Genomic DNA, 27,927 nt, shown 5'->3' on the forward strand with positions numbered 1-27,927 from the left:
CAACTTTATCTTGAATACCTGTTTATATTCTGTAGATAGTGTGATGTAAAATATGTGCAAAAATATAAATGACGCTAAAAGTAATATGTATCATAGTCCAGGGCCCATCTGTTTTGAGATGGACGTTGAGAGGTGACTCAAATTTTTTTGCAGAAATTGCTTGAAAATAACTCAAATAATAATATTTGAGTTATCCTCCAACTCAAATAATAATATTTGAGTTATCCTCCCTCTCAAAAAGGTCCGGAACATTGTTTAAATAATTAAAATGTCAAAAAATGAAGGAAAAATTCGATTTTTTTCTTCGTTTTTTGATTATAACTTTAAAAGTATTCATTTCCCAGAAAAGATGTACTGACGTAAAAGTTGCGTAATTAGATTTCCTACAATATAGAATTAGTTAAAAGTTAAAAAAATAGTCACCCTTGTTGCCAAATAGCAATAATTGCGAAAAAAAACCATACAAAAACAAGTATTCGCATTTTACGGTTTTCAGCCATTTATGCTACACTTATGACCTTCATATTTCACCCAGAAAAACTTTATGATACAGTAAAACAATACTGTAAATTTCATTAAGATCGGTTCAACAGATTTTGCAAAATAAATTTTGCAATCCAGCTTTCGCAAAAACAATTCATTTTTTCAAAATCTTACAGGACTGAAAATAAAGCAGATAGCAAGTTGAATTTTTTTTTGCATATAGAAGTGTACTGTATATTTCATTTGCAATTTGCAAAATTAAAATCGATTAACTACTACGGCGTCAGGAATTTTTTAAAATAAACATTAATTATTGGTGCTACGCGCAGGACAGCGGTGTTCGATTCACACGAAGTTGATTTCCACCAAAATTTCTTCCAATCTTCATCTAATATATTATTTTCTTACTCTATATTTTGTTGTATTTTAATATTTTAATTCCACAAAAATCAAACTAATTTTATTATTGTTTGTGAAATATTGTTTAAACAATTGTACTTATATGTTTAAATATAATAAACTTTTATTCTCAAGTTAAAATATATGAACAAAGAAAGTTTTTGCTAAAAAAGTGTTATTTCAAAGGATAGAGTATGTGTTTTTATTTGGCAATAAACAAATTTATTTATTTATATCGAAATGTAATAAAAATTATAATGTATCAATAATTATCAAAGGTCATTGGAATGCCCAATCAGAGCAAACTCTCCGGTGTCCTGCGCGCAACACCAATAATTAATGTTTATTAAAAAAATTCCTGACGCCGTGGTGGTAAATCGATTTTAGTTTTGCAAATTGCAGATGAAAGTTACAGCACACTTCTATAAGCAAAAAAAAATTTCGACTTGCTATCTGCTTTATTTTCAGTCCTGTAACAGTTTGAAAAAATGAATTTTTTTTGCGAAAGCTGGATTGCAAAATCTATTTTGCAAAATCTATTGAACCGATCTTAATGAAATTTACAGTGTTGTTTAACTGTATCATATAGTTTTTCTGGGTGAAATTTGAAGGTCCTAAATTTAGCATAAATGGTTGAAAAACGTAAAACGCCAATACTTGTTTTTGTACAGTTTTTTCCCAATTATTGCTATTTTGCAACAAGGGTGACTATTTTTTAAATTTTTAACCAACTCTATATTGTAGAAAATTTAATTATACAACTTTTATGTCATAACTTTTCTCGGAAATGAATACTCTTAAAGTTATAATCAAAAAACGAAGAAAAAAATCGAATTTTTCCTTAATTTTTTGACATTTTGATTATTTAAACAATGTTCCGGACCTTTTTGAGAGGGAGGATAACTCAAATATTATTACTTGAGTTATTTTCAAGCAATTTCTGCAAACAAATTTGAGTCACCTTTCAACGTCCAAATGTACTAATATTTTTACAGATGCGCCCTGGTCTATCATGCTTTTTATCATGTTTGGTTTCGTCCTTAGCTTTTTATTCATTTTTATTCAATTCATTTAAATAAAAAAATTTATTTACCTGGTAAATGAATATTTTTAACGTGAAATGTTTTTTTCGGTGGTTTTAATTTTAGTTGGCTCTCTTGTCGGGAATTTTCAATTAGGCGAATATTTCGCGAGTCTACCCTAACGGAATTTTATAAAATCGTTTTATGTTTTAAAAAATAATTACGTTAATTACCGACCTACATTTGCACTGGTTTATGTTTAAAAATACATATATACTATACTATGTGTCCATCTTCTGCAATAATGGAGTATTTTTAGTTGTCGTACAAGCTTTCGTCAAAGTTTGTCACAGAGACCTCATTTTGCTAATTGGATTTTTATTTTAATTACTTTTATAATTGTATCACAAAGTAAGAAAAATGTTTCGGTGGCACTGTAGTATGCAGTCTACCGTCGTGTTTCTGCTATTGCTTGCGGTCTACCGAGGGATGCGTTGTATAACCTGTAATATATTATCTTCTTCTTACGATGCGGTATCCTTAAGGACGTTGGTCATTACATTTGCCCATTTAATCTCATTTGTAGCCGCCCTGAATAGTTCTATGGAGGTCACATTCGTCCATTGTAGTAGGTTTTTAAGCCAAGAGTTGTGTCTTTTTCCTGGTCCCCTTTTGCTATTGATTTTGCCTTCGATTATAAGTTGGAGTAGTTCATACTTTTGATTTCTTACGATGTGACCAAAATATTGTCTTCCGTTCTTTTATTATAAGCATAAGCTCTCTTTCCTTGTTCGTCCTCCAGCGGCGGAGATCCAGCATCGTTAAGAGGGGGGATTGGCTAAAATGAAAATCGGATCGAAAAACTGAAAAATACCTGTTCAGTAATTTTTAAAAATCTATCGAATGGCACCAAATACGACCCCCTGTTTTGTAAATGGAAACCCCCAGTTTTTATTGCAGATTTGGATTCCTTACGTAAAAGTAAACAACTTTTATTCGAGACATGTTTTCCATTCTATAGAAATAGAATAATATAGAAATAGTCTGTCTCGAGAAATACACTTCCAAATGAAAAACTAAAAAACACGTGTTTAATATTTTTCAAAAACCTATCGAATGACACCGTGTCGTGTTTGTTGGCATTCGCATTCGATGGGATTTTGAAAAATACTCAACTTGTGTTTTTTGATTTTTCATTTGAGAGTGTGTTTCTATAGATATTAAACAATTTCTATAAATTACCCATTAGTCCTGTCGCAGGGGGGGTAAAACGGCCTCCTGTATTCAGATGGACTTACCCAAGTTTTTTTTATGTATTTTGACCCGTAGAACACGAATTTTTTGGGCAACAATTGATCCGGATGTCGGTAAGATTGTTATAAACAAAGAAGTTGAGGAATTACATAACAGCGATTTCTCGCAAAACAAAACATGTTTTTGTATTTTTTGGGCCATTCTAACCAAAAAGTGTTCCTACAAATTCTTTCGTAGGATGCATAGTTTTCGAGATAAACGCGGTGAAACTTTCATTTGTACCCGAATAACTTTTGATTAAAAAATAAAATAGCAATTCTGCTTACCGCATTTGAAAGTTCAAGTCAAAGTATATCGGTTTTAGTTATTTGCATTGCTAAAAACTTATTATTTTATTGTTAAACAAAAGTATAAACACCTAGTGCTGGAGTGATGTTTTCAATGATTTAACATTTAAAATCGAACGAGTAGGTAGAGTAGGTACAAGTGCAAGCGAGGCTATTTCTACGTAGCATGCATGTAAACGCATGTATTAGGCACGGGAAACACTATGTGTTTATAGCTTTTTTTAGCAATAAACACATAAATTTTTAGCAATGTATATATTCGAAACCGATAGAATTTGACTTGAACTTTCAAATGCGGTAAGCAGAATTGCTATTTTATTTTTTAATCAAAAGTTATTCGGGTTCAAAAATTGCAATTTTTCGATTTTTTGAAAGTTCAACCGCGTTTATCTCGAAAACTATGCATCCTACGAAAAAACTTGTAGGAACATTTTTTGGTTAGAATGGCCCAAAAAATACAAAAACATGTTTTGTTTTTCGAGAAATCGCTGTTATGTAATTCCTCAACTTCTTTGTTTATAACAATCTTATCGACATCCGGGTCAACTGTTACCCAAAAAATTCGTGTTCTACGGGTCAAAATACATAAAAAAAACTTGGGTAAGTCCATCTGAATTAAGGAGGCCGTTGTACCCCCCCTGGCGACAGGACTACATGGTATCACGATAAATAGTTTTTCCGATTATAGCGCCATCTATCCAGAATTCGAAAAAATGCCTCGAATAAAAGTTACTTACTTTTATGTAAGGAATCCAAATCTGCAATTAAAACTGGGGGTCTCCATTAAATATTTTAAAGTTACCCCCATCCCACTTCCAGGGGATCGTGTTTGGTATCATTTGATAGATTTTTAAAAATTATTGAACACATATTTTTCATTTTTTCGATCCGATGTTCATTTCGCGAAATATTCAACGGTTCCGCTACTTTTGAGTTGGGACACCCTATATATAAAGTTGATGAAATAAAAATAAATATATGTAGTGAATTATCATTAATATTTAAAAAACCTACAAAATGAGACTTTATAAGTTAACAACTTACAGTAGTTTCGGAAATGTAATAATGAATTAACCGAATGTGATTTTCAAAAAATCAAAATACATACTTTACTTTTTTCAAGGCAAAAAAATTCATGTCGAAATTGTTTTAATTTTATTTCGTAATGGGAAAGTACATCATGTGAGACCTCATTTAAAATCGTTTGAAATACTGATTACAAAAATGTATAATACGTACATGCGCAAAATTTTGGTGAAATGCTTTTTAAACGCATTTATTTTTTTTGGAATTCTGAGAAAACTAATACGAGAATCTTTGAAAAATTTAAACGCAGAATAAAATATTACATTATTACCGAGGGCCGAAGGTCCATTAGAATACACAAAAAGTTTCTTTTGAATGATATATTTGAAATTAATACGCTGACGGACAGAACGTCTATAGACGTCTAATTTCCATTAATGTAATGTGACACAACGTCTAGAGACGTTGCATTTTCCCCTATTCTATTTTGCAAAATACATATAGTGTCACAACACTTGCTTATTCATTTGACGCACTGTCCGTCAACGTGTTAAAAATCATAATAAATTTTCTCTTTTTTTTTCACCCCTTGTAACTTATTACAATAGACATTATAGAAGTTTTCAGGGACCTTCGACCCTCGGTAATAATCTAATCGTGCATTTTGCGTTTAAATTTTTCAAAAATACATTAGTTTCTCAGGATTCTAAAAAAAATGAATGCATTTAAAAAGCATTGGACGGACATTTTGCACAAGTATTGCCTATACATTTTTGTAATCAGTATCTCAAAAGCTTTTAAAAGAGGTGTCACATGATGTACTTTCCCATAATATGAAGTTTAAAATTTAATTTATTACCATAATTTTATACAGTGGAACCTCGATTATCCGTCAGGGCATCGGACCAAGGGTATGACGGATAATCGAAAAGACGGTTAACAGAACATAAAAAATATTCTCGGAACATCATACTTTTTGCTCAATGCGACTGCAGAAACACCTTTCTTTAATTCTGCAATAATTTCTATTTTTTTTTAATTGACAAAACAACACGTTTTCTTTTAGATGCTCCATTTTTCAAAACTTAATTGATCAAACGACTAAGTGGCACAGACACAATCAATGTTCGAATTTGAATCTAACTGAATGGCACCTATGTACGCCGTCGCTCCCGCCTGGCGGCGCTAGTGTAGTTGGGGGTCAACGTTTTGACAGTTCGTGAAGCTTGTATATGGTGTTTTTGTTTACAATTTAATAAATTAATAATTATGGCAGAAAAATACGGATCTTGGACTGTTTGTGCGTTAAAAAACGAATTAAGAAGAAGGAATGCGAGAGTTACTGGAAAAAAGGAAGCCCTTATCGAAAGGTAAACTATATTAATCATCTTGTTTTATTTCTATACCTCAGACCAAATTAAAAATATTTATGTTTATCTAAGTTTTATAGTGAAGTATTTGGGTTTGAGCTATGTATTATAACTAAACTGTGGTAATTAGCTAAGCTACGATATATTTAATACAGTTTTGTGCCTCCTTACTCATGGTGCATTACTCAAACAAAACTCATTATAAAACAGAATCTTTAATATTACATATATGTATGAAAGTTATTACAAAGACATACATACATATATGCAGAGCAAAATACACATAAAGAAAGAAATCACAGAAATCCTGTTACATATTTTGAGTTCATAGAATGTATGGTTCAATTTGCAATAGTAATATATGCACAGCCTTTTTATATTGAGTTAAATATTTTTCATTACTCTAATGTCATGGGGCAATTTATTACAGAATATTTGGCACCTTTTTCTGTCACAATCAATCTGTGAATAGTGTAAATATACTTAATCACCCCATTTTTATAACAAGGTGTAGATAGATTCATTTCAAACAGATGTAGTAGATACTCCTCAACATATATTGAGATATTGTTAAAATATTGTTAGTTCTGAAGATATCAACCCCTGCATAGAATAACGTTGTAACTAACATTTTTGGTGATTTTGAGTTAGTGTTCTTCTTGTACAACTTTTCATGCTCTATACTCTATATGCCAATATGATCGGTGTGGGTGTAACTACATTTATAAGAAAGATTCGGAATGGAGTAATACGGTAGATGTTAAAAATATTTTAATTATTTGTAGAATAACAGAATAACTGCAGTTATTACAATTTTATTCGCCATACTGGTTGCTAAGTTTTGACAATTTTGTGCGAATAGAACCTACACGTGTGTCAGATACAGTCGGAAAAATGAAAGAATACCCATGAACGAACATATAAAACACGCTGTATTTTCCTGTCACTGTTTCAAAGAAAATTGTCCAGTGCAAGTACATGTAACAATAATTATTACATGTACCTGCGCTGGCCAATTTTTTGTGTGACACAGTGACAGGAAAATACAGAGTGTTTTATATGTTCGTTCATGGGTATTCTTTCATTTTTCCTACTGTAAGAACATTGTAAGTGACTTTATATTCATATCAAAAACTGTAACTGCCACAGTTCAAAAAAGTGTCCTTTATTCAAAAAAGTAGACATTCTTTTAAAAGAGGAGTTCGACATTTATATAATTACTTACAGTAGGAAAAATGAAAGAATACCCATAAACGAACATATAAAACACGCATGTCCTGTCACCGTGTCACAAAGAAAATTGACCAGTGTAAGTACATGTAATAATAATAATTATTACATGTACTTGCGCTGGCCAATTTTTTGTGTGACACGGTGACAGGAAAATACAGCGTGTTTTATATGTTCGTTCATGGGTATTCTTTAATTTTTCCTACTGTACTTCTTACACTGAAAGAATGTCACATGCACAAAAATAGAAATTTGTATATTTTTTACCATTTCTGAAGAATATCATAAATGCTGGTTACGTTATTCTTTGCAGGGGTAGATATTATAGTATTTTTACTACAAAAACGTTATTACGTAGGTCAAAATTTTTGACGTAAGAGAACTGTCAAAACATTAGAATGTGACTTTTCATTATTGCTATGTTTATTATAAACACGGCAATAATGAAAAGTCACATTCTAATGTTTTGACAGTTCTCTTACGTCAAAAATTTTGACCTACGTAATAACGTTTTTGTAGTAAAAATACTATACAATTTTTTCTTTCATTTCGGTTGGGATACATTTTTTTAATGAGACAACTCAAATTAAAATGATGTAGGTACAAAATATATTAATGGAATCTGAATCTACTCCATACCTCATCATGACCCTCATAAATATTAATCTAATCTGCTAGTGCCAAATGACTTTGAAAATGTTTATTAGAATCACTAACGATTCTTTGGAAGCACAAAGCAGTACTTTATTTATTACATAATATATTAAAACTTAGACTTTGAGTAGTGTGATCTGATATTACATTTTTGTGAATTGTGACTGTATATTCTCCATTATAATTATAAAAAATGTTAAGATGTGTTATAAATTCTTAAGTATTCTATTTTCTATTACAGATTGGCTGCATATGATAGAAACAATGATTTTCATGATGTCATTGTGGACTGTTCAGTTGCAGAACCAACATCAAATATTCTATGGCCACCAAATGATGATTTCACGAGTCTTAAGCAATCTTCGGAAGTTCCTCCCATAGATATCGTGGACATAAACAACTATTTTTTATGTAGTTACAAGTCAGCTGAAGGAATGAGCATGTGTGCTTCAGTCCACAGAAAAGGCTACAGCATGTTGACAAACAATTTTTTATTAGCTATGGTAGAAGCAACAACAGAGGAGAATCATTTTTACAAAGCACAGGTAAACAGTGAAATGACCAAAGCCCTTACCTATTACGTTAAACTGATAATCTCCATGGATGGAAGTGTTACTGAAGCATCATGTGAATGCATTGCTGGCAAGGGGTATAGAGCTGTGTGCAAACATGTTGCTGTTGTCTGCTATGCTCTATTACACTTAAAAGAGCATGGTAAATTGTACATAAAAGAGCATGGTAAATTGCACGGATCAAAAACAAGTCTGGCATATGCCAAAAAAAAGCAGATTAGAAGTAGCGCCACAGAAAGCTGAAGATATAAGTTTTGCTGTCCCTGAGTACAACGTTAAAAAAAGGCAGAAGACAAACTTGTGCTATGATCCCAGACCGCAAGAATATATAAATATGCCTAATTTTAATGACAACGTTAGAAATCAGGTCATTAATTACACGTCAAGTAGGAACAGAAGTTTATGTATTAATGGATCTTTTAGTGCAGCTTCTGTTTCAGGTATTGCCCATGATCATGATTACTTATCGACTTCAGTCATGCAGCAAATGGTAGATAAACATATTCATGTTTCAACAAAAGAAATTAAGTCTATCGAAGAAGCTACAAGAGGTCAGGGTAATTCTGCCACCTGGTTCCAACAAAGATCGATGCGATTAACAGCATCTCACGTTGGTACTGTTGTTCATATGACACACAGGAGAAACATAGAATCCTTTGTGAAGTTAATTACTGAACAAAAAACTTTTCACTCCAGTGCAACAGATTGGGGCAAAAGATGTGAAAAGATAGCCATCAGTGCCTATGAGGAGGTAACTAGTAATCGTGTCATTAGGTGTGGACTTTTTATTTCATTGGACCATCCCTTTTTAGCTGCTTCTCCTGATGGACTTATTGCATCATTAACAGTATTGGAAGTGAAGTGTCCATATTCTATAAAAAATTCCATAATTAGTTGTGATAGTTTGCCATATTTGGAGATGAAGGATGATAAATTGTGTTTGAAATCCAATTCCAATTATTACTATCAGGTCCAAACTCAGATGTTAGTCACTGGTCGTGAGTTCTGTGATTTTGTGGTTTGGACAACAAAAGAAATGAAAATTATTTCTGTAAGTAGAAATAATGATTTAATACACAATGAAATTGTCCCAAAATCTAAACAGTTTTTTGATAAATATATGGTTCCAGCTTTGGCCAAAAAATATTATTTATAAATCTTCTTCTTTTGGTGCCTATTCATTCCAAATATTGGCTATCATTCTGGCTATACTTATGTTATTAACTAATGCTTTAAATAGATTAGTTGTGGAGAACCATTTCCTCGGATTCTTTAACCATAATATTCTTCTTCTCACTTTCCAAATACTTTGCTTTGAAGGAATATTTTCAGTAATCTGTATTTAGTGCCGTCTTCATTATGTGTCCGAGATATTCTAACTTTCTCGTTTTAATTGTATACATCACTTCTCATTCTTTCTTCATTCTTCATAGTATGGTCTTGTTGGTTGTCTTGTCCGTCCATGATATCCTCAGCATTCACCTGTATAGCCACATATCAAATTTAAGTTTTTTCTCCATCGCTTCAGTGAGTGTCCAAGATTGAACTCCGTAATATAATATCGAGAAGATATATCATTGTATGAGCCTTACTTTTATCTCCAGATTAAGGTTGTGGCTTTTAAAGAGTATGGCCTTGTTGTTGAATTCGCTCCTAGTCTTCCCTATTCTACATTTTACTTCTTGTGAGTGATCCCATTGTTCATTTACTATTGTTCCAAGATAGGTATACTGTTTTACTTGGTCCACTGGTGTATTATTAATAAGCAGTTGGACGTCTCTAATTTTATTTTTGCTGATGACCATAAATTTTGTTTTTAATATGTTTACTTGTAGTCCAAATCTTTCACTTACTTTTATAAATACATTTAGATAATGTAGATAATTTACTATATTAATTGCGAAATGAGTCACAATTTAAGTTGGAAATTAATTTTATTGACGTTTCGACTTCCACCTCAGAAATCGTTATCAAAATATAAAATATTAATAAACAAATTTTGTTTACATTACTTGGTAAAATATTCTTCTAATACCTATTAGAAGAATTGTTATTAAATAATTAGAAGAATTTTTTTACCAAGAAAAATAAACAAAATTTGTTTAATTTATTAATATTTTGTATTTCAATAACAATTTATGAAGTGGAAGTCGAAACATCAAAAAAATTAATTTCCAACTTAAATTATGGCTCATTTCCCAATTAATACAGTAGATTACATAATTAATGTAGATAATCTGTATGACAAAATAAAAGACAAATAAATAGTTTTTGTTTTATTAATTTTTATCCAATATCTTGCTACGAAAATTTGCTAACAAAGGATAGATAATCTGTATGACAAAATAAAAGACAAATAAATAGTTTTTGTTTTATTAATTTTTATCCGATATGTTGCTACGAAAACAAACACAGATGACCCAGGCATATAACTATAAATGGCAGTGAGATAGAAAAAGTCTAGGAATATATCTACCTAGGCCAAATCCTGAAACTTGACAAAGAGGACCAAAGTGCGGAAATTACTATGAGAGCAAGACTAGCATGGGCAGGATTTGGAAAACTTAGTTGGATACTTGAGTATTGCAAAATACCTTAATACTTGAGCAAAGTGTTCAACCAGTGCATCATGATATATGGATGTCAAACCTGGACCCTAACCAAGGCAAATATGAATAAACTAGCCACAACAGAAAGAGCAATGTTAGGTATACGACTGTCAGATAAAAAGAGGAACGACTGGGTAAGATCAAAAACAAAAGTCGAGGACATAACAAAAGTTGCCAAACTTAAATGGAGCTTCGCAGGCCACACTGCTAGACAAAAAGACCAACGTTTGAATGCAACAATACAACATTGGAGACCTTAGAGGAACGACTGAGAGAAAGATCACAGATGAGGTGGGTTGATGATATTAAAAGAGTAGCCGGAACAAATTGAAAACATGTTGCTCAGGATAGAGACAGATAGAAGGAGTTGGGAGATGCCTATGTCCAAACGTGGACGATAGAAGGTTAAGAAGAAGATGTTGCTACGAATTACCTCGACACCTTCCAGTATAAGAGGACAATCGATTATGTATGTTGCTATGAAAATTTGTTAACATGAAGCATACTTATAAACAATGTAGATGATCTGTATAAAAAAATAAAAGACAAATAAATAGTATTTCTGTTTTATTAATTTTTGTCCATTATGTTGCTACGGAAATTTGCTAACATAAAACATACAAATATTATTCTGCTTCCCAATGGTACTAAATTGCTCGACAAATACTTTAGAATCTTGTATGTTTTGCCCAGACCAATTACTCTCTCAATATGTATCCTATTAGATGAAATTTTTTTTGAGCGACAAAGCTGGTGAGGCTCAAGCTGGTCAGATTTGTTTTTCAAAAAATCTGGCATATTGACAGTCACATCTTTTGATGCTAAAATGTCTTGAATCTGAAAACCTCGATCTGCTAATACTATATCATTTTTTTCCAGCAAATTAGACAAACCGCACTTTTCAAACAAGCATCTATCACTAATGGAACCTCCATAACTATCGGAAACAAAAGATATGCTACCTGTACTTGAAATGCCAACTAAAACTTTTAGTGTATTACATGATTTGTATGTTGAGTATGTAAGCTGTTGTGATACTGGATTTTTGGGCTGATCTATTTTCACCTCAGTACAATCTATAATAACTGTACTAGCACATTGCCGGCCTTTAAACTTAGCATTTTCTTTAGCAATGTTAAGTGGTATCCAGATATTAAGTTCTCGAAATTGACAGTAAATAAAGTTGATCCATGTGATAAATATACGGCTAACTAATGCCTCACTTATATCAAATTTAAATGACAGTTCTTTATTTATCATATTTCGTCTTAACTTAACAATAGTAAGTAAAAACTCATTTGCTGGAGTTAGTACACGGACACTCATTTTAGATCCAGTTGGATAATATAAGAGATGGTTCACTGCGGGACCTAAAATGTTAAAAACAAGCCAAAAATGTTCACCACTATCAAACCCAGTATAGAATTTGAGTTCTTCCAACTTAGACTCACATTGCAAATTTTCGATACAAAATGAGTTAAGTGGTGTACTAGTCATAGTGGATGCATCACATTTATCTATAAGTTCATCTTCATGGTCATTTATTTCGATTGGTGTAGACTCTACTTCGACTTCATCGCAAGGTTCTGGTGGGACTGGGTTAGATGAACTGATGGATGACAAATGTGATGATTCTTTTCTTAGAGCTCGTTTTATCATCCGTTCTTTTCTCTGCTTGGCTGATTCCCGTTTCTTTTCAGTCCAGCTAAATTGGCTTGGTATAACATTTTTCTTGAGCCGAGGCTTTGCTGTAAAATAAACAAAAAAATTGTTTACAATAAAGTTGAGGTTATACTAATGGAGCTAGGTAAATAAGAACTTAATAATGAAGTAAATACTTCTGTTGTATGTTAGTATATTAAATTAATTTAATATAAAAACATACAACAAAAGTCTTTACTTCATCTTAATATGTTATTGGTATACAAGTATACAGCCAACTACAAAGTTTTCCCTTTTCAAAGTAAATATGGTTGCAACTAAATATTCCAGAAAAACATTTACGTACAAGAAAAACAAGTATTTAAACAAATAAACAACTTACGATTTTTTACATTCGAATCCAGGGGCAATACATAATCTGTTTTCACAAAATGTTTGTTGCAGATACGAGCATTTATTGTTGGCACATATTTATCCCTTCTTATGGCGATAATCCACTTTTTTCTCATCAAACTATCTTTAGGAAACCTGTGTCCTGATGTTCTCGATGAGCACAAAGGCACAACACAACATTGGGGCATTTTATTTTCTTAAAATAAATTCACAAAACCAAATAAACGCAATATTTACTTATAAGTAAATTGATTTGACGAGTTGACGTGACCTCCAACTACACAAGCGCCACCTACGTTGAGCTTTCCAGATTAGCTGCCATTATGGTGACACACAGATATTGACTGCAATAATTATTGTGCTGTGCGTTTTTATTTTTGGATTGCGATTCTAAAAATTGAACTCTAGATGCACGGTATCATTTATCATTACCTATTTAAATTGGAATTTAATCCAGAGCTCTGAATAAGAACAAAAATTATATACATAAAAATTGCGGTGGTGGCATAACTGCACGTGTACATTTCAACGAATTTCATTTGGCTTATCTCAATGCCCAAACAAAATAAATTGATGACTAAATTTTTACTTATGTAGCCAATATAACTTATGTATGGACCCTAACGGTTAACAGAGGTGACGGTTAATAGAGAGACGGATAATCGAGGTTCCACTGTATGTGGATAACTGCATCCAGCGACATAAATGACTATCTGTCGTACTCGTGGAGAAATACTCACTTCTGCCAAACGTGATATAAAATAAACTTATATTATACAGTCGGAAAAATGAAAGAATACCCATGAACGATCACATCAATCACTTATTTTGTTAAATAACAAACGTTTGTTATAGAAAAAGAGAGCAAATACAAAATAAGTCATTGATGTGATCGTTCATGGGTATTCTTTCATTTTTCCGACTCAGTGCCGGCGCTAGGGTATAAGGTGCCCGCCTGCAAAACTAGCGCAGGCGCCCCCCCACTCACACACACACACACACATTCTTATGGGCGCCCATATAAAAATTTTTAGGGTGGAGCCAGACGTGAAGAAGTTGCACATTACATTTTGTATACTTTGGATGACAATATATAGTTTAAAGCACCCGAAAAGCTAGGGGTGGCGCGGCCTCCCTGACAGCGTGCCTGCATGCGGGCGCCCATGCAGATACTCTGTCCTTGGGGACATTATGTGTGTTTTAATGAAACAGTGAGACCCACATTTCCGAAGATCAAACCGGTCACTGACCTACCTATCTGACCGCCCATAACCTGAAGTGGTATCTATCTACCTCCAAGCTATAACACCACCCCACCCCATCGCAGTACATAACGAATGAGGAGGCTTTGTACTGAACGTTTCCTTGGATGCCCTGGGTAATGGGACATCCTCTGTATTACTTTATGTGGTTAAACCACCTGATTTTAGGGGTAGCTAGAAGAGCTTTTCTAAATATTAATGACTTGATTTTGGACTTGTGTCCTAAAAATGTGTGTTCCAGGCAGCGAGGCATCGACTTAGTCGGTGTTCCCCTATTCGCAAATTTCCCCGGTAAATAAAGTTCGGTTACAGTTTTATTGGATCCATGATCTGACAGAATAACTTCATTTTAATTTTTTTTTAAGAAATTGGCTAAGACAACTAAGATTGTTTTTGTCATTTCTTCTTTTTCGGCTTTTCTTCTTCGGTTCGTGCCACAGATAATTTTTTTTGAATATATTTTTATTTAACTAAATAAAAATATTAACTTTAAAACCTCAAGATTATGTTTCTGCAGTAATGTGAAACCGTAATTTAATAATAGTACTGAGTACATACTTAACAAATATAATTTTATATTAATTGAATGCAACACTAGATTCTTTAACTGCAGAGTACAATTGACAAACTATAAACTATTCTGTATTAGTATAGGTATAATCAAATGAAATAATACTAAATCTAAAAAAATCTCTAAACTAAACTTTATGTAAAATGTTTAATTTAAATATTATGTTTTTATGGGATTAATACTCGATACCTATTAATAAGTACAATAATACTTAAATTACACAGGCGGCAAGAAAACAGTAAATATCACAATCGTGTTTATTTTACTAGAAATCATTCATTTCCTTTCATAACTGCTGATACAAAACTAACAACTTGCAAGAAATTTGAAGAAAATAAACAAAGCATTCTCATTTAGAGCAAAGTTGTTTGGTTGAAATATAATATCTTTGACCAATAAATTATATTACTACATGGTAAGAATTCTATGCGGCATTGCATATTTTTGTATATTTTACATGTGTGATATGCAAAACTAACAAACACTGATTAGGGTATTATGACGAATTTAAACCAAATTTAAAAAAATGAATTTTTCTATTTTAATATTTTGCATAACACCAGCAGAAAAAAGCTCATTCTGGCGCCCCCCAAACAGGGGCGTCCGCCTGCAGTGCATCCCTTGCAGGCCCGTTATCGCCGGCCCTAAGACATACATTTCATGCATATAAGTATAAGACATACATTTTTCCATAAAACTCTCGAAAGTAGAATTGGTATTTACTGCATCATCGTTGATTTGTATCGGGCACACTGAAAAATCGCATGACTTGTTTTGAATTCTCTCAGAACTTAAATTTGATCCAAGATCAGTAGGTCTCATAGTATGATCTATCTGATAATATTATGTACCTTGTACATATTTATTATCATCATTACTATTAATATTATCACCCAAATTACGTTGATTTTTAAAAAAATAAGTAGTTTAAGTATATTGCGACATTTCAATTTTTTACTTTTTAAGTTCTCGGTAGAAGCTTCTGATTCCCTTCGTTTATCGTTTCTTTGACATCTTATAACTCTTCGTATATCACAAACTATATTAATATAAAAAAAGAAGAATAAACTCAAAATACTATTATTAATCACGCTAACAATGTACAAACTAAGATCTGCACGAATCAGTATTAGAGATGTTATTTGCATCGATAACCAAAATACACTAATTACTAATAATTAATAAGGGTGTTCTTTTTTCGTGGTCAGGTATCGGCAACATTTTCGGCGAATTAATATGGTACATTCCATGTCAAATCACTCAGGCAAAAAAGTTTGGATCTCCGATTTGTCTGAAAATTGGTATATAGCTTCTGCGGGACGTAAAAATAAGATATTTAAGGTCAAAAAATCTTCTTCTTCTTTTTTTCTCTAAATGTTATTTTATGCGATTTTACAGTGATTTGGTGTTTATTTAAACAAATTTGCATTTTCTGTCGTAAAGTATCAATGAAAAACATAATATTTTAATAGAAAGAACTCAAAAATGTCATTATATGGCATTATAACAAGTTATTTTGAATCAAAACAAGTTTTTGATCAAATTTTATGTTAAAATACCTTTTTTTACATTTTCCTCCATTCCCAAAATACGTCATCATCGATTTGGCTGAAAATTTGCCCACAGATAGCCAAAAGATAGGACTTTAAGTGGTTAGAAGGATTTGAATTATATTACAATACCAAAAAAGTTACATGCAGTAATTGAGACTCAAAAGTATATATTAGTCCAGTCGGGATAGCATTTGACCTTGAATGCCGAGCTGCCCAAAATTTTATTTTTCTGATCTTTAGGGGAGTCAATAGTAGCCTAAATTTAAAATCACGAATGAATTCCTCCGTTACGTTAGCCGCCATCTTGATTTTAAAGGAGAACCTGTTTTGCTCAATATCTCCGCCATTTTTAACTTTTCGACAAAAATGGTAGGAACTGAAATTGTTCCAAATAAATCGTATTTACAATTATTACAATTTCTTTTTAACAATTTTTGTCGTGAGGTCGATATTTTCGAGTTAATTGTACTTACAGTAGACGCCTATATTTTTGACTATAATATTGCATGTAACTTTTTTGGTATTGTAACATAATTCAAATCCTTCTCAACACTTAAAGTCCTATGTTTTGTCTATATGTGGACAAATTTTCAGCCAAATTGATTATGATGTATTTTGGGAATGGAGAAAAATGTAAAAAACGGTATTTTAACGTTTTCTACACTATAAAATTTGATCCAAAGCTTGTTTTGAATCAAAGTAACTTGTTATAATGCCATATAATGACATTTTTGAGTCCCTTCTATTAAAATATTATGTTTTCCATTGATACTTTACGATAGAAAATACAAATTTGTATAAATAAACACCAAATCACTGTAAAATCGCATAAAATAGCATTTTGAGAAAAAAAGAAGAAGATTTTTTGACCTTAAATATCTTATTTTTACGTCCCGCAGAAGCTATATACCAATTTTCAGACAAATCGGAGGTCCAAATTTTTTTTTGCCCAAAATTGAGTGATTTGAAATGGAATGACCCATATAGTTTTTGCTAGGCGCGCAATTTTCGAGAGATTTTCGGCGAATCTGTTATCTGCAAACGATTTCATAATTATAGGTGGAGATGCTTAAGTATGCGTTCACAGAATATAGGATTACATATTTTTTAAAATATGCTTATTGTGATTATTTTTAATTCTTAGTTTATAAGGATTATAAATTACTCATTTCCAAATACACTGGCGTCACTGGTCCGTTTTAGCCAAGTCCCATACTAATAAAATATATTTATATGTAATTCATAATTCATATAATATCGTAATTTTAAAACATGTATAATTATCCATTTGAAAAAATAAATGAATGTTTTTGTAATCTTTATATTACAATAAAAAAAATATTAATTGGGGCCGATCGCCCCCATCGCCCCACCCTGGATCCGCCACTGTCGTCCTCAGCATTTGTCGTATGGCTCATGTAGGACATTCCGAGCATTTTACAGTAGCTCCAGAGTTCGAATGCATGAATTTTTTTTGTATTCTAGTTCTCAATGAGATATCCAGCTGGCGGTTGCATACCTATAACTTTTTGCATTTTTTAAAACACTGTACGTGTCTTTTCCAGACATGTTCTGATCTCTAGTGAGTGGTCCCAAGTTTCATCAAGGTTACTTCCAAGGTACGTTATTCTTGTTACTCTTTCCAGATCTGTTCCGTCGACATTGACCTTCACCCTTCTGTTTTGGTGCTTGCTGATGACCATCCGATGAATAGCGGAGTTTGGACAAGAATACGGTCTAACAATGAACGTCAAGAAGACAAAGTTTATGAGAATATCAAAAACTCAAAGAAATAACGAGAATCTCTTGGAACAATGATCAACTCCACAGGAGATTACTTACAGAAAATCAAAATCAGAATAGAAAAGGCTAGAACAAATTTTAACAAAATGAGAAAAGTGCTCTGCACAAGAGATTTGAAGTTGAAGCTAAGAGTTAAGGGTCGTTCTCACGCTACGTCTTGGCAAATGAAATCTCTGTTTCTTCCAGCACTGCGCCAGCAGCATATTACCAGCCATGAACTATAGGGCTGCTTCCATTCTTCCAGACACCACCTATTTTATGGTATCAATCCATTAGCAAAGAAAATAAAAAGAAGCTATTTGGGATCATTTGTGGGAACCACAGGTGACTTATCAACAAAACACCTTATCTGGTTTGGACAAAGAATGGATGAACAATGAATACCAAAGGAAATACGAAAATTGCCATCAGAAAGAAGAAGAAAACAAGGTAGACCAAGAACAAGTTACGAGAGAAGGAATATACAAAGAGGTGTGAGAAAGAAATATAGAAGAGGACCTATAGAACGGCCGGAAGAAGTGGCGATTGGAGGTCGGAAACGGTGGAGATCGTTATAGTCCATGTGGTGAGACCGCTCCCGTCGGGAAAAATTTCTTATTCGGTTTCTTTGTGGATTCCTATTCAAAAATGTCCCCTTTAAACAAATCTGAAGGGTGCCGGCCGGAATTTTTGGGCAGAAATTGTTTAAACAATTTTTTTAAACAAATACAAAATATCACGTTGTTTTGCTCCGGAACGAATATTTTTAAGTTTTGTGGGTCATTCTAAACAAGAAAGGTATCTTGTAAATTTTCTCAAAAATTGATAGTTTTCGAGTTATAGGCGATTTAAAATCTGAAAAATACGAAAATACGCATTTTCCAGGCTTACAAACTCATATTTAAATTAGTATTTTTGAGATTGCCAGATACTTAAATTGAAGTTTAAATATTCAGCTTCAAGATTCTGAAGAGTGATCGCGTCTAACCTTAATTTATACCGTTGTTTTTTAATTGTTAAATATGCGTGTTTATCCGATTTTTTTGCCGGTGCGGCGCGCTCTATTTCAAAAATCTCATATTTTCCTCCGAGAAATATTTTTTCTAGCTTTTTTGGGATATTCTAAATAAAATAAGTTCTTAAAATTTTTCTCAGAAGTTAATAGTTTTAAAGTTATAAGCGATTTAAAATCCGAAAATGCGTTTTTTGGCATGTTTCGGATTTTAAATCGCTTATAACTTTAGGGGCCGGTTGTTCGAACGCTAATCAAGAAGTTGATTATAATCAAGTCCCCTTAACAACCATCAAATAACAAAATCCGTTATTAAAAATTAACAAATTAATAAATTAACAAAAATTATCATTATAATAATTATTAACATTATTGATTAATTAATTATTAATTAACATAACAATTATTAACATAACTAATCAATTAATCTCATAATTGTAATCAATTATGTTTTTAGCAACCCACTCAAAGTTGACACTGACAGTTGGTGAGAATAATTAAATATTTGATAATGATCAGTTGATTCCATTTTTGATTAGCGTTCGAACAACCGACCCTAAAACTATTAACTTTTGAGAAAAATTTTAAGACTTATAGATAGAGATTTTTTAAATAGAGCGCACCGCACCGGCAAAAAAATCGGATAAACACGCATATTTAACAATTAAAAAAGCAACGGTATAAATTAAGGTTAGACGCGATCACTCTTCAGAATCTTGAAGCTGAATGTTTAATCTTCAATTTAAGTATCTGGCACTCTCAAAAATACTAATTTAAATATGAGTTTTTAAGCCTCGAAAATGCGTATTTTCGCATTTTTCAGATTTTAAATCGCCGATAACTCGAAAACTATCAATTTTTGATAAAAATTACAAGATACCTTTCTTGTTTAGAATGACCCAAAAAACCTAAAAATATATGTTACAGACCAAAAAAACGGGATCTCTTACGTGTTTGTTTAAAAAAATTGTTTAAACAATGTCTGCCCAAAAATTCCGCCCTGCACCCTTCAGATTTGTTTAAAGGGGACATTTTTGAATAGGAATCCACAAAGAAACCGAATCAGAAATTTTTTCAGACGGGAGCGGTCTCACCACATGGACTATTATAAAACGGCTGTAGAAGTATTATAATATATAGTAAAGTAAAACAACCAATGAAATGACTTACCGTATTGTTTTTGTCATCAGAATGGCTGTGCGTATCATGATGGTCGTGGTCATGATGTTCGTGGCCGTCGTGGCTGTGGTTGTCGTCTGTCATTATGTGTTTGGATAAGTTTAAATCCCCTAGGAACTTCTTGAAACCCTCTTTCGTCATGTACTCTCCGTCGCCGTACTTCAGAAATATTTTCCTGAGATGATCTGTGTCACTGTCACTGTTATTTACATTATCGCTGCCCGATTCACTACTCCGTCGGACTTTTCTGTGATTTAAGTCTATAATACTGTTTTCCGTTTTGCCAAGGACCGGAAGATCTCGGTTGTTTTCTTGATATTTTTCTAAAAAAAAATATAGAATATTTTTAACCTTTAAGTGGTATGGTACGGTTACTTTTGACCCTACCAATAATAGGAAACTTGAATAATGTAAAACATAATTTAAAACATGTATGAAAGATAAAAAAGTTGTTTTTGTGTTCCGTTTGGCCCCTAAAGACGATTCTAAATTCAAATTATTGCAGCTAGCCCAAGACGCGTCGTGACGTCATGTGGTTAATGTTTACATTCTGCAGCAACAAAGTAAACAAAATTGTATATAATTTTAAATTAGACATTATAAACGTCAGTAGAAAATACAGTTATGTGACGTCACAAGTGTTTTGATCGTTTGAACTATTCATAGAAAACTTGTACTTTTACAAAATGGCACTAAACAACACTTATAGTGTTTTCTTTTATTTTCCATAGTAAACCTTCTTTTCTTTCCTTCAAAAACTATATCAAACTCCAATCTCAACAAACTGGTATATACAGTAGGTCCCTGTAAGTTGTATCCATATGGAAAACATTTTTATTATTAATTTTACGAAAAAAAGTTATTTATAAAAAGTTCTGCATGGTCCAAAACACAAGATTCAACTGTCAGATATCAAATTTTATGAATGTTATAAGAGATATGTCAAAAAGGTTGAATTTCACTCAAGAGTAAAGTAGCTTTATTTTTCACAATATTGAAAATTGCTATTATGAAAAGTTGTTTGGAATTAAAAACTATATTCTAATATGCAATTACATCTTTCTAATTAAAAAAAAAAAATTTGAAAAATTATGGATAACTAACATTATTTTCAGTTATTTAAATTCTGATAACTCTTTTATTATTAATTTTACGAAAAAAAGTGATTCTTATTAAAAAGTTTTGGATGGTCTAAAACCTAAAATACGACCATCTTACATCAAATTTTATCAATTTTATACAAGGTATGTCAAAAAGGATAAATTTAGATCAAACGTAAAGTACCTTTAGTTCACAATATTTCAATTAGAAGGATGTAATTACATACTGAAGCCCTAGGCCTATAAGGCCTGTTGCGCTTAATAAATATAATTAAATACTGAAACATAGTTTTTAATTCTAAATAACTTTTCATAATAACAATTTTCGATATTGTGACATTGTGAAAAATAAACGTATTTTACTCTTGAACGAAATTCATATTTTTTGAAATAACTCGTATAAAATTGATAAAATTTGACATAAGATGGATTTTAGACCATGCAGAACTTTTTATTAAGAATCACTTTTTTTCGTAAAATTAATAATAAAAGAGTTATCTGAATTAAAATAACTGAAAATAAAGTTAGTTATCCATAATTAAAAAAAAAAAAGAAAGTGTGTGTACTTTGTACGCACGTAAGAAGTTATACTTCTATTATATAATTTCAACGAAATAAATATACTTAACAGTTACAATACAATAAATTAACAATAATTACCAAAAATTAACCAAACAATGCCAAAAATTAAAAATTAAAAAAAAATATGAATCGTCCGGGATTTGAACCCGCTATCTCGCGATCTCTCGATCTCTGGTCCAATGCTCTACCAACCAGGCTATCAAGGCATGTGTTATTGACGTTTCGGATATACATAATTACACATAACGGTGACAAGTGAAATATAAAAATAGATATTTTATTATTTTACGCCCAAGGAAGACAAATTCAAAGACACAAAAATTATAATAAATAATACATTTACTAAAAAACAGTAATATATTATTTTAATGGCTTATTTGCGCTGATACATAATTTGAAAAGATTAGCAAATAAACGTCATACTGTCTGTGTGCGCATGCGCGCAGATTTATGAAAAATTTTACTCTCAATCGCGCCTAAAGAAGTATAACTTCAAAAAAAAATTTTTTTCAATTAGAAGGATGTTATCGCATACTAGAATATAGTTTTTAATTCCAAACAACTTTTCATAATAGCAATTTTCAATAATGTGAAAAATAAAGCTACTTTACTCTTGAGTGAAATTCTTCGTGAACTTTTTGACATACTTCGTATAATATTCAAAAAATTTGATATTTGATGGTTAAATCTTAGGTTTTGGACCATGCAGAGCTTTTTAGGGAGCGTTCAAGTATTACATAACGCGATTTTTGAAGATTTTTGACCCCCCTTCTCCCCCTAGGTAACGACTGTAATGGGCGTTTAACTATTACGTAACGCAATTTTTGAAGATTTTTGACACCCCCCCCCCCCAACCTGCGTTACGTAATACTTGAACGGTCCCTTATGAAGAATAACTATTTTTCGTAACATTAATAATAAAAAAGTTTTCCATATGGATACAACTTACAGGGACATACTGTATTATTACAATGACATACAATAAATGTCATTAGAATATAAATATTTTCCCTTATTCCGCGACGATGAGCTGGCCAAATACCCAAGTAGGTGGAGGCCAATAAACTAAAAAAGAAGAATATACCTAAATATAACCATAAACATAACCATATAGTAGAAGTATGTGACGTCACGGGCCGTTTGAACTATTTTAAATCACAGAAGATTTTAAATTTGTATTTCTAAGTTATTATGAGTTTTTGAAGCGTGAAATTTTGGAAATCTCATTTTTAAACAAAACAACATTATTATGTAATAAAAAAAGTGTGCAAGTTCCCTATTAATGAGAAAGAGGGTTGATCGTTGCTTCTCACCTTAGCACTACGTACCTCATTCGAACAAGGATGAAATACATCCACATGGTTTATCAAAATCTTTGAAATATGTTAACAATGCAACTGAAAGGTTTTCATACCTTCTACCGTAGCTAGTTTCAAATACCTGTACACTGGACGTTCACACTGAAGATGGTCAGTTTAGACCGAAAACGTTTTGTGATTTTTGTGATTTTCTATTATATTTTGAACATATTTTAAAGAATTTTTAATAAATTCATATATCAATGTACGACAGAATTGAAGTATAGGCCATACTACCTTGTTTTACCTACTGTATGTATTCAATTATATCTAATAAATTTAATATTATTTTATATAGTTGATAGTTTTCCAAAAATACATACCTAGTAGAGAAGGTTGACCATAATCCTTCTGATGAAGGGAATTATGTTTCACAGCTGCATGAGCAGAACAGGGCGTATGTGTGGCGCATATGAAGCAGAATATACACACCGATATGACATGATGAGACGACATGATCTGGATCTGTAAAAGGAAAAATACGTTTTAATACAGTGACTACAGTGTGGAAGGCACTTATGGGATACAATTATTTTTGTCCTTGTTTCAATAAATTATAAAAAACGCTGATTAAATTTAAATGCACAGGGTGATTCGTGCAGGCCTAAAGAGTCTATAAGCTTTGTTTTTAATGGAGCACCCTGTATATTTTTATATTTTTAAAACCTGCTTAACAACCTGATTTCAACGAACTAATCATGTATGGTGTATTATCAATAAGACAGGGCGAAATTTGGAAATTATCGAATATGGAAACCACTTATGGAATAAAATTGTTTGTATCCTTATTCGCGGTGTGCAAGTACTTGGAGGGGATACGAGAAACGATGGTGCGAGAATAGCGGAGAAATATTGTAACTTTCTTAAATAATTCATTGTCAAATTGACGTATATTTCATATCTACTGTCAATGGATTTCATATCTACTGTCCACAATATTGATATGATATGCAATTCATATATAAAGGTAAATTTAATTAATTGTATTTTGCTTGCAGTACTGCAGTTTAATAACTAATTTTATTTACTACATACAATTGTTTACGATTTAATAACATAACCTGAATCTTATTTTTTCTTATTATTTTTTTGGACTATGGCCTTGACAATTATCCAGTAACCAGGACTAGTATAATTGGCAAATATAATTAAAAGTGCGAATAATGTTGCTGAGCGTAGAAACCAGGTGTCGCTTTGCCGAACTTGCACGGTCCCGATATTAGAAAACATAAAAAAAGCTGGGACACGTCAACTTTTGCTTTCGCGCCCACCGTATAGCGTATCTGGCCCCTAGCGATTGCTACTTTCTTTTCGATCTAAAATGATCTTTGACAAGAGATATCATCCCGATCATCAGATGAGGAAGTAATCGCCGAAACTGAAGCCTGTTTTGAAGGCAAAGCTAAATACATACATAGTTTCACAATGGCGGGATCGAAAACTTAGAAAAGCACTGGAATCATTGCATCGTCGCCAATGGAGACTATTTTGATGAATAAAGAATAATTTTTGCAAAAAATTTTTTCAGAGAATTATATCCTATATCCACAGAGAACGGCAGTTCTCACCAGTGGCGCACAACACCCCTACATGCGACACTATATATACACGAAATTTTCGATTTTCTAAACCTGACTGAATTAAAAACTGGGCCAAATCCCATCTTAAAGTTTAGGAAAAGACTCGTCCATCCATATGTTACTTCTCCATTTTGGTCCAAGGGTGTGGATTTTACGGCCCTTCCCATTTAAAGCCTGTTTTTCGTTCTCGTCCCCAAAACTCCCAAAAATTTAAAAAATTTAAGCCCGACATTTGCGGCTTCTGATAGCACAGATCATTACCTTTCCAACGCATGTTTAATTTTGAAAATCGGTTATACCATTCAAAAGTTATCGAGCTCAGAAATATGACTCAATTTTTATTTAAAAAATGGAAAATGTTTGTGGATATGTATGTATGTATGTATGTATGTATGTATGTGTGTGGAAAAGTTAAACCGATCTGAATTTGTTTTTCTGTGTTTCAAGAGGGTGTGAGGGCCGATTCAGAACCGGTCTAATTTTTGACTTCTGACTACCGGTAAGTCAGCTAGAGGGCTAGGTAGATACAAAATAGCATATTTTTTGGGCGTATATATCTAAGGTTCAACGAAAGACAGGAAAACCGCAAATACACCAAATCAATAGGGATGAGTTAAGCTTTCAAATAGCGCCTAAGCGATCAAGCTGAGACATACACACTGCTCACCATAGCCAAAAAACTGAAAAATTAAACTTTGAAAATTTTGGTTTTTCGACAATTACTCAAAATTTCAACCTACGAATTGCGCCAATAACTGAGCGTTTGTAGAAGGACTCAGGACGCGTCTAATGGTGTATACCTTATATCTGGAAAAATTCGAATTTTTAAGTTATAGGCTTTATAAATATGATCAAATCTATTTCTTATGGGAAAAACGGTTTTTCAAGCTCAATAATTTCTATAATACGTTCAGTTATCATACTCGATCTTGGACGCATCAGATACTACTTGTCAATACGTTTCAAATTCATGTTTAGTGATCAACATCAGGTAAGCCGTTCAGAAGTTATAGAGATCCAAAAGTATAATTAGTCCAGGAACTGAAATTTTTCACTTCGCAATTTTTACAGAATGGATAGATTTGCTTGAAAATTTGACAATAAGTAGTGGATAGTCCAAGGATCAAAATCTATATGATGCCGAAAGACGCTTTTACCATGGGGTGGTTGCCACCTCATCTCGAGGGTGGAATTTTTTTTTATATTTTGCCGCAAATGCTGGTAAAAATATTAATTATAAGCAAAAAATGTTCATTATAAATTTTTTTGATAAAATTAATAGTTTTCGATTTATTAGTTATCGAAGCTGTTAGTTTTATATCGAAAAGATTACCAGATAACGGCAGTTCTCGCCAGTGGCGCAGAAATACACCCCCTACACGCGACACTATTATATACACGAAATTTTCAATTTTCTAAATCTGACTGAATTGAAAATTGTGCCAACTCCCATCTTCAAGTTCAGAAAAAGACTCACCCATTCATATGTCATTCATATGAATGGGTGCCATTCACACATTCATATATCAACCATCCATTTTGGTCCAAGGGTGTCGATTTTATGGCCCTTTCTATTTAGGGTCTGTTTTTCGTTCTGGTCCCCAAAACTCCCAAAAACTTCGAAAATTTAAGTCCGACCTTTGCGGCTTCTAACAGTACTGATCATTACCTTTCCAACGCATGTCTAATTTTGAACATTACCAGAGAACGGCAGTTCTCGCCAGTGGCGCACACCCACACCCCCCTATACGCGATATTATATATACACAAAATTTTCGATTTTCTAAATCTGACTGAATTGAAAATTGGGCCAACTCCCATCTTAAAGTTCAGAAAAAGACTTACCCATTTATATGTCAACCATAGATTTTGGTCCAAGGGTGTAGATTTTAAGGCCCTTCTTATTTAGGGTCTGTTTTTCGTTCTCGTCCCCAAAACTCCCAAAAAGTTTAAAAATTTAAGTCCAACCTTTATGGCTTCTAATAGAACTGATCATTACCTTTTCAACGCATGTCTAATTTTGAAAATCGGTTATACCATTCAAAAGTTATAGAGCTTAGAAATGTGACTCAATTTGCATTTAAAAAAGGGAAAATGTTTGTGAATATGTATGTATGTGTGTTTGAAAGTTAAACCGATTTTATATTTTTTCTGTGTTTACAGAGGGGGTCAGGGCCGATTTAGAACCGGTGTAGTTTATGACTTTTGACCACCCATAAGCCAGCTATAGGACTTGGTAGGTACAAAACGGCATATTTTTTTGGGGTATATATATTCGGATCAAGAAGAGGTAGGAGAACCGCAAATACACCAAATCAATAGTGTTGACTTAAGCTTTCAAATGGTGTTTAAGCCGTCAGGATCAGACATACACACGGCTCAGTATAGCCGAAAAACTGAAAAACTAAACTTTGGGTTTTTCGACAATTACTCAACATTTCAACCTACGAATTGCGCCAATAACTTAGCGTTTGTAGAAGGACTCAAGACGAATCTAACGGTGTATACCTCATATCCGGGAAAATTCGAATTTTTTAGGTTATAGGCTTCATAAATATGATAAAATCTATTTCCTGTGGGAAAAACGGTTTCTCAAGCTCAATAATTCCTATAACAGCTTCAGTTATCATACTTGACCTTAGATCCATCAGATACTACTGGTCAATACGTTTCAAACTCATGTTTACTGATCAAAATCGGTTAAGCCGTTTAGAAGTTATTAAGATACAAAAGTATAATCCAATTAACGATTATTCCCCAAATGGTTTATGTAGTTGTAGTGGTTACGACGCTAAATTTGATCTGGCAACGGGCAATCCGACTTTATTTACCGGCCATCTCAATATATTTTTTTTCAATATATTTCGAATAGAAAAAAATCTAGTGTACATTCGATGGACACTAGATCATTTGGGAGATAATGCAAC

General features: G+C 32.4%; 2 protein-coding genes across 3 annotated transcripts in view; both read right to left on the reverse strand.

Moving 5' to 3' along the window:
• LOC114327390 (zinc transporter ZIP6) overlaps window positions 1-27,927 on the reverse strand; it is a 182,896-nt gene that overhangs the window by 56,763 nt on the left and 98,206 nt on the right. For both annotated transcript variants that reach the window (XM_028275989.2, XM_028275987.2), the window contains exons 2-3: window positions 23,744-23,885; window positions 20,372-20,703 (exon numbers count right to left, since the gene is read on the reverse strand). In XM_028275989.2, the coding sequence (XP_028131790.2) occupies window positions 20,372-20,703; window positions 23,744-23,876 (465 nt within the window). In that variant the 5' untranslated portion in view covers window positions 23,877-23,885. The remainder of the gene's footprint in view (window positions 1-20,371; window positions 20,704-23,743; window positions 23,886-27,927) is intronic.
• LOC114327391 (uncharacterized) lies at window positions 11,521-13,302 on the reverse strand. The gene is made up of 2 exons (XM_028275990.2): window positions 13,011-13,302; window positions 11,521-12,714 (listed from the first exon to the last, which is right to left on the reverse strand). Exons 1-2 carry the CDS (start codon window positions 13,207-13,209, stop codon window positions 11,537-11,539), a joined length of 1,377 nt encoding a protein of 458 aa, XP_028131791.1. The 5' UTR covers window positions 13,210-13,302; the 3' UTR covers window positions 11,521-11,536.

Source organism: Diabrotica virgifera, chromosome 4 (assembly GCF_917563875.1).
Source record: "Diabrotica virgifera virgifera chromosome 4, PGI_DIABVI_V3a".
In the NCBI taxonomy this organism is placed as follows: domain Eukaryota; kingdom Metazoa; phylum Arthropoda; class Insecta; order Coleoptera; family Chrysomelidae; genus Diabrotica; species Diabrotica virgifera.